Source organism: Malaclemys terrapin, chromosome 2 (assembly GCF_027887155.1).
Source record: "Malaclemys terrapin pileata isolate rMalTer1 chromosome 2, rMalTer1.hap1, whole genome shotgun sequence".
NCBI lineage: Eukaryota > Metazoa > Chordata > Testudines > Emydidae > Malaclemys > Malaclemys terrapin.
Genome location: NC_071506.1, coordinates 250,138,295 through 250,154,835, shown reverse-complemented (window position 1 = coordinate 250,154,835; position 16,541 = coordinate 250,138,295). Strand labels below are relative to the sequence as shown.

The following is a 16,541-nucleotide window of genomic DNA, read 5'->3' as shown; positions in this document are numbered from 1 at the left end:
TTAAAACCTGACCTATGAGGAAAGGTTAAAACAAGTGGTCATGTTTAGTCTTGAGAAAAGAAGACTGAGGGGGGACGTGATAGTCTTCAAATATGTTAAAGGCTGTTACAAAGAGGGCTGTGATAAATTGTTCTCCATGTTCACTGAAGGAAGGACAAGAAGTCGGGCTTAATCTGCAGCAAGGGAGGTTTAGTTAGATATTAAGAAAAACTTTCTAACTATAAGAGTAGTTAAGCTGCTAAGGGAGACTGTGATATCATTGGAGGTTTTTAAGAACAAGTTAGACAAACATCTGTCAGTGATGGTCTAGATTTACTTGGTCCTGCCTCAGCACAGGAGGCTGGACATGATGACTTCTCAAGGTCCCTTCCAGCCCTACATTTCTATGATTTGAAATCCAAAATATATCTACTGTTCCTGTTGTTCTTTTGTACTTGACTATTGTATCTTTAGAATGCTTTCTATTAATCAATATTTGATTCAGTGAGACCACCAGCTAAGAAAAGAAAGGGGAAGAAAAGTTGAAAATCTGTTAAATTGTTTTTAATTGAGAATAAGGAATGAAATAGTCTATTCACATTTCAGCTAGTATTTCCTTTTAGAATTCAGGCTGTTAAAATAAAGAAAAAGATAGTGAGATTCTAGAACTTGGGCTGGGAATATGTTCCATTGTACTGGGTTAGTTGCAGACAGCAATGGAAGACATATTTACATTGTCACCACTGTCAGAAGAGGCTAACCTTGTATAGCCAAAGCAACCACAGGATATTTCAGCTAAGATTTTTCCTTTTTTTTTAATTTACTGTAGTTGTGATGACTCAGACTCTGCTGAATACCACTAAATTGTAACTGAGACTTTTATTAATATTTCACTTGGAATCTTCTGCTGGAACATATCTTAATGATAGAAGTAATGGTGATGTATATTTTCCTTATAAGTAATTTTGAATGTTCATAAATGAACTTACTATAAGTATGATATGGGAAAATAAGTTCTTATTTTTGTCTAAGAATATAGTAGTTAAAATAAATGTCATGCTCCATGTAGCCAATTGTTGAAACCTCTTGTCTTGTATCTGAGGTGGTTTGGCAAGGTCCTGTCTTGCATTTGGAAAGGTTTGGCTGATTAGCTGATGGGCATGCTAAAATGACATAAAGAGCCCTTTCAGATGACAGTTATTAGATTTAATTACTAGACTATGTTGTATTTGGATATACTGTGGTATAAGGTTGAAAGCTTGACAGTTTGAAGGTTGGGTTTTTTTGATTCCTCCTTATTAGTGGTAATTTTATGGCTGTCATTCATGTGTAATAGATGTAAAAGATTTTTTTTCTTATACTATTTTCTAACTATATGTTCTCTCCTTCTGGGGCCCAGAAGATCTTTCCCTATGTCATTAAAGGATTAGGAGAAGAAATTATAAAAAAAGAAACTTGTCTGACCAGGTCCGATGAAAGCAAAACTTTGAGGATAGTTTTCCTGCTGCATTGCTTTCTTGTCATTATGATTACTGTTGGATTCTAATTTATCTTTGCTTCCAAAAGTAGGTTTGTGATCCCTTACTGAATAAAAACAAAAATTTTCAGAAATATTGAAGCATAAGAAGCAATGCAAAATAGTGGACTTCTAATAGGCAAACTTTAGTGAGCCAAATGTGTTGCGTGCTGTCTGATGGATTGAACAGGAAAGATGATCAGGAGACTATATAGGTGGCCCAGCTGAAAATAATTTTGTTCAGACTAAAGAACAGGAAGAAACAGATCACACCAATATATGGCACAAAAGAATCTTTAAAAGGACATTGTTGCATAAACTAATAATGTCTCTTAAAAATGACAACAGTCCTTTACCCGTGTTACTAATAACATGAGATTATTAGAATTTAAACAACTTAAAAATATACTTTGCTTTTTATTATTATTTGTTTACTTTTTACATTTTACTCAGCTTGAACAATGAACACAGACTAGGTTGTTTCATTTTTGTTTACAATTAGTTTCAGGGGCGGCAATTTTAAAATAATTTTTGGTGGTGCCCAGAACAGGTCCAAGTCCCGTCTCCCCCCCCACCTTGTAAGCTGATATATATTTTAAAAAATAATGTAAAAATGGACTGAAAACAGTAAGCGTTTAACAGTTTCCCTATATTGCACAATGTGGGGTGTGTGGGGGGGGATGAGGGCTCTGGCTGGGGGTGCGGGCTGTGGGGTGGGGCCAGGGTTGAGGAGTTTGGGGTGCAGGCTGGCTGCTCCGGAGGAGGGGAGGGGCTTCCCTCTCTCCCCCCTCCCTCCTGGCAGCACACTCATCCCGCGCCACTATCACTGCACATGATCCTAGGGCCCTTCTCAGGTCCAGGAAGCCCCCTCACCTCCCCTGTGGTGGGGGTGGGGGTGGGCTGCCATCACATGTGCACATCCTCCTGCTGCAGGCAGTGGCACAGCCACCACCTCAGCCTGCCACCGGTGCTGCTCCCTTTTGTAGCCGGCAGTGGCCGGTAAGGAAGCACTGTGCGGAGCGGCAGGGCAGCCGCCCGCTGCCCAGGGCGCAGGCAGGGACGTTCCAAGGTAGGCACGCGAGGGCAGCAGGCAGGGCTGGGGGATGCTCCGGGGGAGGTGCGTGGGGTGGCAGGCGGGGCCAGGGGAGGAACCCAGCCCCGAACATTGGTGGAGCCATGCCCTCGTGCCCTGAATATTGCTGGAGCACGGGCATCACAGGCCCATATAACTCGCCGCCCCTGATTAGCTTTACTTTTTCTTTTTTGTAGATGCACAAAATTTCATTTGTAAACAATGCAGGAGAACCTTGCTAAACTGCAAAACTGCTCTAAAATTGTAAAAGTATATATGCTACCTTCTAGGCACTGATTGATTAATGCCCTGAAACAAGGCTAGGACACTAAGAGTTTGCAAATGGTGCTGGTGACCCTACCAATCACAGGTAGGGTCCACAAAGTCCACAAATCTCACCACTTCACATTGGGGCCCTCTTTATTAGTTCAGATTATTTGATGTGGTCTAATATATTTAGGGCCTGATCCGATGCCCACTGAAGTCAGTAGGAGTCTTTTTCATTGACTTTAATGGATTTTGGAACAGTCTCTTACAAAATGTTAGTCATGGTAGTATGTAGGCACTGATTTGGGAGGTTCTATTTTATTCTTGTTTGATGCAATAGTCACGGTGTTTTCTTAATTTCAGTATTTGTATACTCTATACATTTCAAAAAATATTTGTTGTGGTGGGTTTTCCTGTCTTAGTATGAAATAGGGGTTCTACTGTAAAAACTGTTGGAGTTTTTATCGTTAGAATTTTTTTTAAATTTGGTTGAATTTAGGACTTTAAAAGTTCGTGTCACAATGGCCCTCCCTGCTTCCAACAAAAAGAGCTTGAAGTCTAGGCGAGGTCCCAGAGCTGGATTTTCCACACAATATGTTGCCAGATCCTGTGCTAGAGTGCTAACTGGCTATTGTTTAACTTTAAGAACCTTTTATGAGAGTACTGTTTCTTACACGTGGTTCAATGGTCAAAGGAGAAATTAATAATGAGCTTCCCAGCATAAAATAATTGTAACACTCTCAAAGCTTCACTGAGCAATTTTCTTCTCTAAGATACAGTTTAAGACAATTTACTGAAACTGGCAGTGCAAAAAAACTAAAACTGCACACTTTAAAAATATTTTAACATATTAGAAAATTGTACTTAAGTGATAAACTATTAACCATTCCTTTTTTTAGACCAAAATTAAGCTGCTAGTTGTGATGCTTCCCAAGATCAGAAGTGAAAATGTTTAGTGGGCTAACAGTAATCTCTACTTGTTATGTCTACAGATATACATTATGTTTAGAAAATCACCACACGATCCAGCATTATGAAGGATCTAGGCTCAGTCTAGAATAATTCATTTTTGCTCAGTTGAATTTTTGGCTAAATACTATTCTGATTTTATTTCTACTCTTTTTATATCTGATTGATTAAATTTATTTAGCTTGCAACGGAGATTTTATGACGGACAGGGCTGCTCTTGAGTTTTGAGCTCTGTATGGTTTTTAATAATTATGGCATAGTTCATAGACATTAACAGGTGCTACCTAAGGCAAAAATAAATAAAAATAGCATGTCAAGATTAAGTAGATATTGACAGAGCTATTGCTATTTATTATTACTGTAGTAGCACATAGAGGACCCAGTTAAGGAGCAGGGCCCTACTGTGCCAGGCACTGTACATAGAATCTCAGCATATGATGAAACAACCATACAGGGAGGAACAGGGGAGGATGAGATTGCAGTGAAACAACTGTGTTTGTTACAGTACTCAGTCGTCGCAGCTATGCAGGGAAGCTTGCACAACCCCTGCATTCAATATATCTCACTTAAGTCAATGCTTCACTTTCATGAATATTACATTCAATCACAGACTTTATACCACAATACAAAATATTTTGCAGGCAAAAAAAGTTATAGTCCAGCTGTAAAAATGCATTATCTCTAAATACAACTGCATTAGAAAATGATTAGTCATTTAAACTAAATGGAAAAGGCAATCATGTGTTCCCTTTAAAAGGTTCATAAAACCTCATGAGAGAGAACTGCATTCAGATAGAGTATACAAATTAGCCCTAGTTATGGGCCCAATAATTTCTTTCATTAAAGTGCTCATCAGAGGGTGCTGGAGCCTAAAGAGAGTAGAACTCTGTGATATTCTCATTGTACACTTCCAGTTTGTGTGTGTGTGTGTGAGAGAGAGAGAGAAAGAGAGAGTATCCTTACTTCTCACTTCTCCCATAGAAGAAGCAGCAAGATTGGCCCTCAAATCCAAGAGATCCCCTGAGATCTGTGTGGGGGTGAGAGGGAGCCTTAGGACCATCTGTGCACTGGCTCTTGGCTCCCAGCTGCTCTCCTTCTCAGCATCTAATTCCACTGGCACTGTAGTTCCAGGGATTTCCTCAGCCAGCAGCACTCAGAGGTACATCTTAATGTGTTGAAGTTAGTTTCCCCAGGTGGAGTGGGTTCCTCTAAATTATTATAAACAGCGGCTGTGTTTTCTTTTTAGCAATTTTACCTCAGTGTCACAGGGAAGATGTAAGTCCCCTGATCTTGCCCAGCCTTTCTTCTTCCACTCCATTTATCATCTATGCATACTCTGCAGGCCTGAGAGCAGGGATGCTGCTGCTACAGAGGTGACTTCCCCCCGCCTCCTTGTTGGTAAGTGATGATTAGCACAGAGATCATGGGAAAATGATTAGGCCCTTTGTCTTATTTACCTCTGTCACCTAGGTAGCTAAACCTTTTTAAAAAATGTGTCTGAATTTACAGCTATCATATTGATCCATTCCATCAAGGGTAGGGGTCCCGGCAAAGACAGAAACATCCAGGTGGTGATTGCTTGGCTGTGTGGATGGTGTTGCTGGAGGGTTTTGGCTCCCTCAACCATAGGACGCTGTCCCAAGAAAGACTGCTCAGCAGAGATGGGATTCATATATCAATGAAGGGAAGAATATCTCTGGATACAGACTGGCTAACCTAGTGATGTAGGCTTTATACTAGGTTCAACTGGGGTAGGAGACAAAAGTCCACAGGTCAGTCCAAAATATGGAGACCTGGGTGAAGGGTCAGAAACTGGTGGAACATAGGCAATCACAGCAGGGACAAAGCAGAGACAAGAGGGAATACAGAAGGGAATCTAATGAACATCTTAGATATCTGTATACTAATAGAAGCATGGGGAATAAACAGGAAGAACTAGAAATACTAGTGAATAATTACAATTATGACATAATTGGCATCACCGAAACTTGGTGGGCTAATTCACATGACTGGAATATTGGTATAGAAGGGTATAGCTTGCTCAGGAAGGACAGGCAAGGAAAAAAGGGAGGAGGTGTTGCCTTGTATAGCAAAGATATATACATTTGCACTGAGGGTGAGATAGAAATGGGAGGCAGACAATTGGCTGTGGCTGCCATTTAAGGAAGTGGCTGGACAGTTGACTGCAATTCCCCCGGAATGGGGGAGAACCGAGTGTGACACAGCCAGAAGAAGACACCATGGTCCTGGGGGGTGACATGAGTCTAGGAGCAGAGGTGACGGTGGGCGAGACACCACCAGAAGAGGGCGCTGAGCTAATTCCCAAGACAGTCAGCAGGAGACGCCACAGTGGTGAGTCGCACCCCGACACAGGAAGGAATAATCAATTGCAAAAATACAAAATGGGAAATGACAGTCTAGGAAGGAGTATTGCAGAAAAGGGTCTGGGGGTTAAAGTGCATTGCAAACTAAATATGATTCGACAATGTAATGCTGTTGCAAAAAAAGGAACATCATTCTGGGATGTATTAGCAAGAGTGTTTTAAGCAAGACATGAGAAGTACTTCTTCCTCTCTGCTCAGCACTAATAAGGCCTCAGGTGAAGTATTGTGTCCAGTTCTGGGCACCACAATTCCAGAAAGATGTTGACAAATTGGAGAAAGTCCAGAGAAGAGCAACAAAAATAACTAAAAATCTAGAAAACATGATTTAGATTGAAAAATTGAAAAAATTGGGTTTGTTTAGTCTGGAGAAGAGAAGACTGAGGGAGAACATGATAAAAGTCTTCAAGTATGTAAAAGGTTGTTATAAAGAGGAGGGTGATAAATTGTTCTCCTTAACCACTAAAGACAGGACAAGAAGTAATGGGCTTAAATTTCAGCAAGGGAGATTTAGGTTAGATATTAGGAAAAACTTCCTAACTGTAAGGGTAGTGAAGCAATGGACAAATTACCTAGGGCGGATCTGGAAATGTCACTGGAAGTTTTTAAGAACAGGTTTGACAAACACTTCTCAGGTAGATAATATCCTGCCTGAGTGAAGGGGATGGGCCTAGATGACCTATCAAGGTCTCTTCCAATCCTACATCTCTATGCTTCCTATGGTAACTGCATTTCTTCATTTATTTGGCTTTTCAACAGCTTTGGGGCCTCTCTCTCTTTATTTTGGAAAAAAATGACTAAGAATTATCTATAATTGCACTGATTGGAAAAAACTAATAGAATTTTTAATTAAACAACTAGCACCATAGCACTACTACGGAAATGTGAAGATATTTTTTCACTCTGTTCAAAGCAATTTGGTTAACATATGTGGGAATTAGCCACTGGAAGATTCTCCTGTTATTTCCCAATGCAAAAGAAACATTCAGAAATACAAGGAAGACAATTTTAAAACCTTGACTAGGAGGTAGCATTGTCTAGTAGACTAAGCACTGGACAGTATGCCAGGATTTCCAAGTCCTAATTCTAGTATTGCCAACCCCAAGCACTGAAAAATTCTGAGTCCGTTCCCCTCCTCCAAATCATTGCATTGGCTTAAAATCATGAAATTTAAAAACAAACAAACAAAACATGGATTTTGGATTCTTTTCCTTTTCATTGTCTTTTCTGAGCCTCAGGGGTATACCCAACTCACATTTTCAGGATTTCCTCTGCAACTATGAGGTCTAGAACCTTTTTTAATGAAAACTGAGATTCTCACAATTCCTTTAAACGTGGAGCTTGGACTTTAAGGGTATGTCTACACTACGGGATTAATCCGAATTTAGATAATTTGGATTTGAGAAACAGGTTGTATAAAGTCGAAATGAGTGCGGCCACACTAGCACAGTAATTCGGTGGTGTGCGTCCAAGTACCGGGGCTAGCGTCGATTTCTGCACCGTTGCACTGTGGGTAGCAATTCCATAGCTATCCCATAGTTCCCGCAGTCTCCCGCGCCCATTGGGATTGTGGGTTAAGATCCCAGTGCCTGATGGGACAAAAAACATCGTCGCAGGTGGTTCTGGGTACAGCCTCACTTCCTCCCTCCCTCCCTCCCTGTATGAAAGCAACGGACGGCAGACAACCATTTTCGCGCCTTTTTTCCTGGGTGGGTGAACACTGCAGACTCCATACCACGGCAAGCATGGAGCCCGCTGAGGTCAAGACAGCACTCATGAATATTGCAAACACCTCGCGCGTTCTCGTGGAGTTTATGCTCAGCCAGGACCAGAAAAACGAGGCGAGGAGGCAGCGGCGGCGGCAGCGCAGCGACAAGCATGATGAGGACATGGACACGGACACGGACACAGAATTCAGTGAAACCACAGGCCCCGGTGCTTTGGAGATCATGTTGTTAATGGGGCAGATTCTATCCATGGAACGCCGATTCTGGGCAAGGGAAACAAGCACAGACTGGTGGGACCGCATAGTGTTGCAGGTCTGGGACGATTCCCAGTGGCTGCGGAACTTTCGCATGCGTAAGGGCACTTTCATGGAACTTTGTGACTTGCTGTCTCCTGCCCTGAAACGCCAGAATACCAAGATGAGAGTAGCCCTCACAGTTGAGAAGCGCGTGGCGATAGCCCTGTGGAAGCTTGCAACGCCAGACAGCTACCGGTCAGTCGGGAATCAATTTGGAGTGGGCAAATCTACTGTGGGGGCTGCTGTGATGCAAGTAGCCAAAGCAATCACTCAGGTGCTGCTACGAAAGTTAGTGACTCTGGGAAATGTGCAGGCTATAGTGGATGGTTTTGCTGCAATGGGATTCCCTAACTGTGGTGGGGCAATAGATGGAACCCATATCCCTATCTTGGCACCGGAGCACCAAGCCACCGAGTACATAAACCGCAAGGGGTACTTTTCAATGGTGCTGCAAGCACTTGTGGATCACAAGGGACGTTTCACCAACATCAACGCGGGCTGGGCGGGAAGGGTTCATGACGCTCGCGTCTTCAGGAACACTACTCTGTTTAAAGGGCTGCAGCAACGGACTTACTTTCCGGACCAGAAAATAACCGTTGGGGATGTTGAAATGCCCATAGTTATTCTTGGGGACCCAGCCTACCCCTTAATGCCATGGCTTATGAAGCCATACACAGGCAGCCTGGACAGGAGTCAGGAGCTGTTTAACTACAGGCTAAGCAAGTGCAGAATGGTGGTAGAATGTGCATTTGGCCGTTTAAAAGGTCGCTGGCGTTCATTATTGACTCGCTCTGACCTCAGCCAAAGAAATCTCCCCATTGTTATTTCTGCTTGCTGTGTGCTCCACAATCTCTGTGAAAGTAAGGGGGAGACCTTTATGGCGGGGTGGGAGGCTGAGGCAAATCGCCTGGCTGCTGATTACGCGCAGCCAGACACCAGGGCGATTAGAAGATCACACCATGAAGCGCTGTGCATCAGAGAAGCTTTGAAAACCAGTTTCATGGCTGGCCAGGCTACCGTGTGAAATATCTGTTTGTTTCTCCTTCATGAAAACCCTCCCCCTTTACTGACTGATTTTCTGTAAGGAACCCACCCTGCCCCTTCCCCCATCTTTCTTTCAAACCAAATAAAGTCACTATCATTTAAAAATCATTTATTCTTTATTAATAGATTAGAAAAAGAGGGAGGGAACCCGGGTGGTATTTGGGAGGAAGATTGCTGGGAAGGAAAAAGCCACAAAGAAAAGGTTAAAAAAATGACAGCCTTTTGCTTGGGCTGTCTACTGGGGTGGAATGGGAAGGTGTACGGAGCCTCCCCCCCGCGTTCTTACACGTCTGGGTGAGGAGGATACGGAACATGGGGAGGGGGGAGGGTGGAACAGGGGCTGAAGCAGTAGTCTGTTTTCCAGCAGCCGTTCCTGAACCTCCACCAGACGCCGGAGCAGCCCCAGCGTTGCATCCTTCATCCTCTGGTCTTCCTGCCGCCATCTCTCATCTCGATCGTCTCTCCTCTCCTCACGTTGGTCCCTCCTCTCCTCACGTTGGTCCCTCCTCTCCTCACGTTCACTGACTTCTTTCCTATACTTTGAAACTGTTTCCTTCCACTCATTCAGATGAGCTCTGTCACTCCTGCTGGATTGCATAATTTCAGAAAACATGTCCTCCTGCGTCTTCTTCTTACGACGCCTTATCTGTGATAACCTTCGGGATGGAGGAGGGAGGCTTGAGGAATTTGCAGCTGCTGTAGGGAGGGGAAAAAAGAGAGAATTGTTTTAAAAGCTACATTTTGCAGAACAATGCTTATACTCTTTCACGGTGACCAACACTGTTCACATTACATAGCACATGTGATTTCTGTGCAAGGTCGCATTTTGCCTCTTAATGCTGAGTGCCTGTGGCTTTGCTGCTAGAGATCACAGGTCTGGGCAACAGAATTTGGCTTGCATGCGGCCATGGTAAGCTTCTGCGCCGTGCTTTCCCACATACCAAGCATAGCTTGTAGAGTGCTGCAGAAGCCTGGCCAATCTCAGCCAGTTGGGGTGGGGGGCAGTGTGGTGGGGCTTGTCTGGGCCCCTTCAGGCAAGTAGAGTGCTGCGGTTTTTCTGTTAACATTCAGCAGCACCAGAAAACAAACTAACCCCCCCCCCCCCGCCATGAATTCTCTGGGATGATCACGGTACCCCTCCCCCCACCGCGTGGCTGGTATCAGGGAAGATCCCTGCAGGCACCAAACTACCCCCCCCCGCCGCCGACCCCCCCCCCCTCGCCATGAATTCTCTGGGATGATCACGGTACCCTCCCCCCACCGCGTGGCTGGTAACAGGGAAGATCCCTGCTAGCCAAACGCGAAAAACTCAGGGCCAATTTCCCATCTGCGCTTGGCTAACTGCAGGGAAGGATTTATTTTCCGCCACAGGCAAACAGCCCAGTAGGAACGGCCACCTCTGTCCCCTTAATTAAGTTCCCGTATTTCAACCAGGTTACCAGGAGTGATATCACTCTCCTGAGGATTACACAACAAGATAAAGAACGGATGTTGCTTGAATGCCAGCAAACACCGGGACCATACGCTGCCAGGCTTTGTCAGGCAATGATACCAGATTACTTGCTGCAAGCATGGCGTGGTCAAGTGTCCTACCATGGAGGAGGGAATAAGGATGCACTGCCCAGAAACCTTCTGGCAAGGCTTTCGGAGTACCTCCAGGAGAGCTTCATGGAGATGTCCCTGGAGGATTTCCGCTCCATCCCCATACACGTTAACAGACTTTTCCAGTAGCTACAGACTTTTCCAGTAGCTGAACTGACCGCGAATGCAAAGTCAGGCAAAGTAATCATTAAAAACCGTTTGCTTTTAAAACAAGTTTTATATTTTAAAAGGTAAACTCACCTGAGGTCCCTTCCATGGGGTCAGAGTCTTGGGTACTGGCTTGGGAGGCTTGGGAGGGTACTTCAGTCAGGGTGATAAAAAGATCCTGGCTGTTGGGGAGAATGGAGTGCTGTGTGCTCTCTGCAAGCTCATCCTCCTCCTCCTCCTCTACCCCATCGGCAGAATCCTCAGGCGTCGAGACTATCCCCGACCCAGAATCCACGAACAAAGGTGGGGTAGTGGTGGCAGCCCCCCCTAGAATTGCATGCAGCTCGGCGTAGTAGCGGCATGTCCGCGGCTCTGACCCGGAGCGACCGTTTGCCTCCTTTGTTTTTTGATAGGCTTGTCTGAGCTCCTTGACCTTCACGCGGCACTGCTCAGAGTCCCTATCGTGGCCTCTCTCCATCATGCCCTTGGAAATTTTTTCAAAAGTTTTTGCATTTCGTCTTTTAGAACGAAGTTCTGCAAGCACTGAATCCTCTCCCCATACAGCGATCAGATCCAGTACCTCCCTCACGGTCCATGCTGGTGCTCTTTTTCGATTATCAGCCTGCATGGTTACCTGTGCTGATGAGGTATCTGTGGTCACCTGTGCTCTCCACGCTGGGCAAACAGGAAATGAAGTTCAAATGTTCGCGGGGCTTTTCCTGTCTACCTGGCCAGTGCATCCGAGTTCGGATTGCTGTCCAGAGCGGTCACAATGATGCACTGTGGGATAGCTCCCGGAGGCCAATACCATCGAATTGCGGCCACACTAACCCTAATTCGAATTGCTAAAATCGATTTTGGCGCTACTCCGCTCGTTGGGGTGGAGTACAGAAATCGATTTAAAGGGCCCTTTACATCGAATTAAATGGCGTCGTTGTGTGGACGGTTACAGGGTTAATTCGAATTAAAGCTGATAAATCCGAATTAAAGTCGTAGTGTAGACCAGGCCTAAGAAAACTATCCAATATTGCAACACTTGTGATAAAATTGCAAAAGTTGGCAACACTAATTCTGGCTGATACTCATCTGAACCCTGGCTATTGGCAAGTCATATAGGCCTAAGTTTTCAAGAATGTAAGCTAATTTTGGGTGCTTACATTTTTGATTGGCCATTTTGGAATCTGATTTTCAGAGCTGCTTCATACCCATTACTCAACAGAAATTGCAAGTAATCAACACCTGTAGGATAACAGGCTCTAATTTGGGAATTCAGAAATAAAGGAACCCAAAACTGAAATCTTAGGCCCTAACACTCTTGTGTCTCTGTCTTGTTATCTGTAAAATTTGGGAATAGTATTTATATACCTACCTCACAAAGGTGTTGTGAGGCTTTATCTTTTGTATGGTGCTTTGGAAATGTAAAGTTCTATATAAGAAATAAATGTTAATATAAGTAGTACGGGGTTCATAAAGAGCTCACCCCTGGTTCACACCAAGATATACATGCATGTAATAGTCTGTGAAAATTAGACTTAAACTTAATGTGTGTCTTGCTCCAGTTGCAGCATCTGTCCCTACAGCTCTCTTTGTGGGTTCTGTCACTAGCATAGATACTGGGACTAGAAGTGCTGGGGGTGCTGCCACACCCCCTGGCTTGAAGTGATTTCCATCATATACAGGGTTTACAGTTTAGTTCAATGGCGCTCAGCACTCCCAGCATAAAAATTGTTCCAGCACCCCTGTGCACTAGGGTGAATTTCACCCTGATGAAATGACATCTCTTCTTATTGTCAAGGCAGTATCTCTCATTCTCCGCAGTGTTTGGTCCTGGAAAGAGACAGCAACAGTATTTTTGTCTATCTTGACATATAGTCATTACTGTGATTCTCATTATACTACATTAAAATGCAATAAACATATATATCTATGGAATGATTTGTCTGTTAATGAGACTGTTTTGGATCCCCTGAGGCTCCATCTGACTACTGCTCATTTTACTTCCAGTATCTGACTGGTCTGTTAAGGCAGGTTGTCTCCTATTTTTCCAAGGCTGCTTTTTTACACCAATTTTTTCCTCCTTTCACTAAATCGCCTTGATTTAGATATACAAATGACCTCCTGCTTCTTTATAATAGGTGCAATTTTATTCACCCTTTTTTGTCCATAATTTCTTTTTGTGAATGACTACAATTCCAAACTCTTGCTAAGATGGTTGGAAGCATAGCTTTCTCTGAGGCCTAAGGTTATATTTGGTAGTGAGGCAGAATTTCTTTAGTATAGTATGTTCTCTTTAGAACATTAGAGCATGTTATCTTCACTTCTGTGAGCACTTCCATGTAGTCTGAGGAGTAAGCATATTGTATCTGCTCTTGACTGGCCACATCACTTGTTGATGTTCTAAACAGTAAAGCCATTCATCTAATTTGATTGCAGCACTACCCTTTCTGTGTTTGACCATGGAGCTCATTTTAAAAAAGAAAACTTCAATTTTTTTTTTATAGATTGAGTTCCATCACTATGAACTGACTACATCATTAGGCAGGAATCTGGATTAACTACCATTTCTGAAGATGATGGCAAAGCAGCTAAATAGATCAACTGACTGAGTCTGAGTAACATGACTGTTGTCCTTTTATCCATAGCTAGCAGCATCCTCTTACTAATATATTTTAGCCTAGAATGCTGATTCTGTTCCTATGTTCCTATTCTGCCCTCTGGCTATATGTGGACCTCCAATTTATATCCAATTTATCAATAACAGTTAACTTGCATTTCCTGTTCACTAGCAATCCACTCAAAAAGAACAAGTCACTTCATATTTATATTCCCTACAGAAGACACAACTTGGTATGAATAAGGAAGAATTAATAATTATTTATTTTTAATAACATCCTGTCCTCCTAACATCATTCCACTGAATTTCTAGCTTAGGTTCCTTTTACAAGGGCTATGTTGGAAGGATTATTAATTGAGGTGAAGCTATGGAAAATCTTTTGGATTGGTATTAAGTAGCTAATATTGATTCTTAAGTGTACATGCATGTTTAGGCTTGTCCAAAGTGGATCTTCTCATTCTCCTGCTATCAGCTTCTCTGAGAGCTTTGTTGGTGACTTTACATACTTAAACTCCTCATTAGGTCATAAAATGTTAGTACTTGTGACAGGGTGTACCTGCCCTGCCCTGGTCCCACAAGGGTTAACTGTGCATTGCAGGCTGAGGAAGCCACTACCCTTTGTCTCTGCTTGACATGCTCAGCATAGAGGCAAGATATAAAAGGAAGCAGCCCAGTTCAGTCTGGGCAGACTGCTGAAGGGAGAGGATACAGACTTCTGGCTCTTTCCAGGGAGCTGCTACAGGGCCCGACCCCAGAGCCAGGGCCGGCTCTAGGTTTTTTGCCACCCCAAGCAAAAAAAATTTTGGCTGCCCCCCGTCCTAGCCATGGGCTCCTCACCACACCCCCCTGCTGCCCCAGCCCTGGGCTCTCACCCCACCCGCACCCCCCTGCCGCCCCATCCCTGGGCTCTCCCCCCCCACACACACCCTGCCACCCCAGCTCTGGGCTACCCCCTACCATCCCACCATTGCCCCCCCCACACACACCCTGCCACCCCAGCTCTGGGCTACCCCCTACCATCCCACCATTGCCCCCTCACACACCTCCTGCCGCCCCAGCTCTGGGCTCTCCCCCTGCACCTGCACCCTCCTTCCGCCGCAGCCCTGGGTCACTGGTAACTCGCTCCCAGGGCAGGTCATTCAGCAGGAATTTTAGATGTGCACAGAACACAGACAGGACTGGTTCCCCCATGGTTACAGAACTGCAGTAAAGTGGAACAATTTTCAGCTTGTGTGATTGGAGGATATCTTGATGCGTATTATAAGACTAGTATCAGGGGGTAGCCGTGTTAGTCTGTATCTACAAAAACAGCAAGGAGTCTGGTGGCACCTTAAAGACTAACAGATTTATTTGGGCATAAGCTTTCGAGAGTAAAAACCTCACTTCTTCGCTATACATCCAAAGAAGTGCTATTATAAGACTGTCCTACATAAATGAGGAAAAGTTGAGGTGCCTTTATTATTCTTTTGTTCCACTCTTTCTTTCTATGGGGAATTTGCCAATGTAATATCACTGTCTTCTTTTTAAACAAACAACCAACCAAAAGGCAATGGCTGTTAAAAATAGCAATTCCAGTCCTAATAACCACTGGGAAGCATTTCTTGCTCAATTTTATCCTACTTTTTCTACAGTAAGTTACAGTGGATCAGTATATTTGATTTGGGAGAAATGAAGTAACAGCTGCCCAAACTGAGCTTGAGCACTCCTGAATTTTGAGGTGTTCAAATCTGGAAGGCAGGTGCTGGGAGTGAGGGGGGGGCGCTGTGGCTCCACAGGGGGGCACGGCAGCATGTATGCAGCAGCGTGTCTGGCACTGCGCAAAGCCAGACATGCTGGTCTGAGTGGTACGGTAAGGGGGCTGTGGGGTTGGAGAAGGGGTAGGGGGTTCTGGGGGGGGGCAGTCAAGGGACAGGGAGCAGGGGGCATTGGATGGGGTGGAGGTTTGAGGGGGCAGTCAGGGGCAGGGAGAAGGGGGGGTTAGATGGGTCAGGGATTGGGGGGGCAGTCGGGGGACAGGCAGCAGTTGGATTGGCATGGGAGTCCCAGGGGTTTCTCAAGGGACAGGTAGGGGGTGGAGTCCTAGGGGGGAAGTTGGGGGGGTCTCAGGAGGGGGCAGTTGGGGACAAGGACCAGTGGGGCTTAGGGGGTGGGGTCCTGGGGAGCAGTTGGGACAGGGGTCCCGGGAGCGGGTGATCAGGGGACAGGGAGCACGGGGGTTGGATGGGTTGGGGTTTCTGTGGGGGGCAGTCGGAGGGAGTGGATGGGGGCAGGGTGGGGCTACCCTCCCTCCCTGTGGAGTGTCGTATTTTTTGGATGTTAAAATATGGTATCCCTACCTTCACAGTGCAGCTCTCCATTCACAGCAGGCTGCAGCATGAGGTCTCAGCTTCCTCACTCCCTCCCCTCTTTCCTGTTGGTAGTGGCCAAGGGAATGCTGGGAAATGTAGTTCTTTCCCTGCTCCAGGGCTGGCTCTATAGGCAGGGAGCTAACCAAAAAACTACAGCTCCCAGGGCCCCCTGTTGGTTCTCAGCTCCCATGCTGGCTCCCTGCCGCCCCTGCAAATGGGCTGCCCCAAGCACATGCTTGCTTTGCTGGTGCCTAGAGCCGCCCCTGGTAAGAACTGCTATACAGGTTAGACCAAGTGTGCATGTAGCCCAGTATCCTGTCTCCAACAGTGGCCAGTACAAGAGTTTCACAGGCAGTGTACAGAAAAGGGAAGTTGGAGTGATTTACCAGTCTGGTTTCCCAGCCTCTGTCAGACACAGGTTTTAGAACATAAGAACGACCAGAGGGTCAGACCAATCATAGCCATTTGAACCCAGTTACACTTTTGGCCTTCACAACATCACCTGGCAACAAGTTCCAAAGGTTGACTGTGGATTGTGTGAAGAAGCACTTCCTTTTGTTTGTTTTAAACCTGCAGCCT

At 44.9% G+C, this 16,541-nt stretch overlaps 1 protein-coding gene across 1 annotated transcript; it reads right to left on the bottom strand.

The window, feature by feature from the left end:
• Positions 1-480: 480 nt before the first annotated feature.
• Positions 481-11,510, bottom strand: LOC128831336 (SRRM2 protein homolog rsr-2-like). Its single transcript, XM_054017648.1, has 3 exons — positions 11,094-11,510; positions 9,593-9,947; positions 481-496 (listed from the first exon to the last, which is right to left on the bottom strand). Exons 1-3 carry the CDS (start codon positions 11,479-11,481, stop codon positions 481-483), a joined length of 759 nt encoding a protein of 252 aa, XP_053873623.1. The 5' UTR covers positions 11,482-11,510.
• Between the last annotated feature and the right edge of the window lie 5,031 nt (positions 11,511-16,541).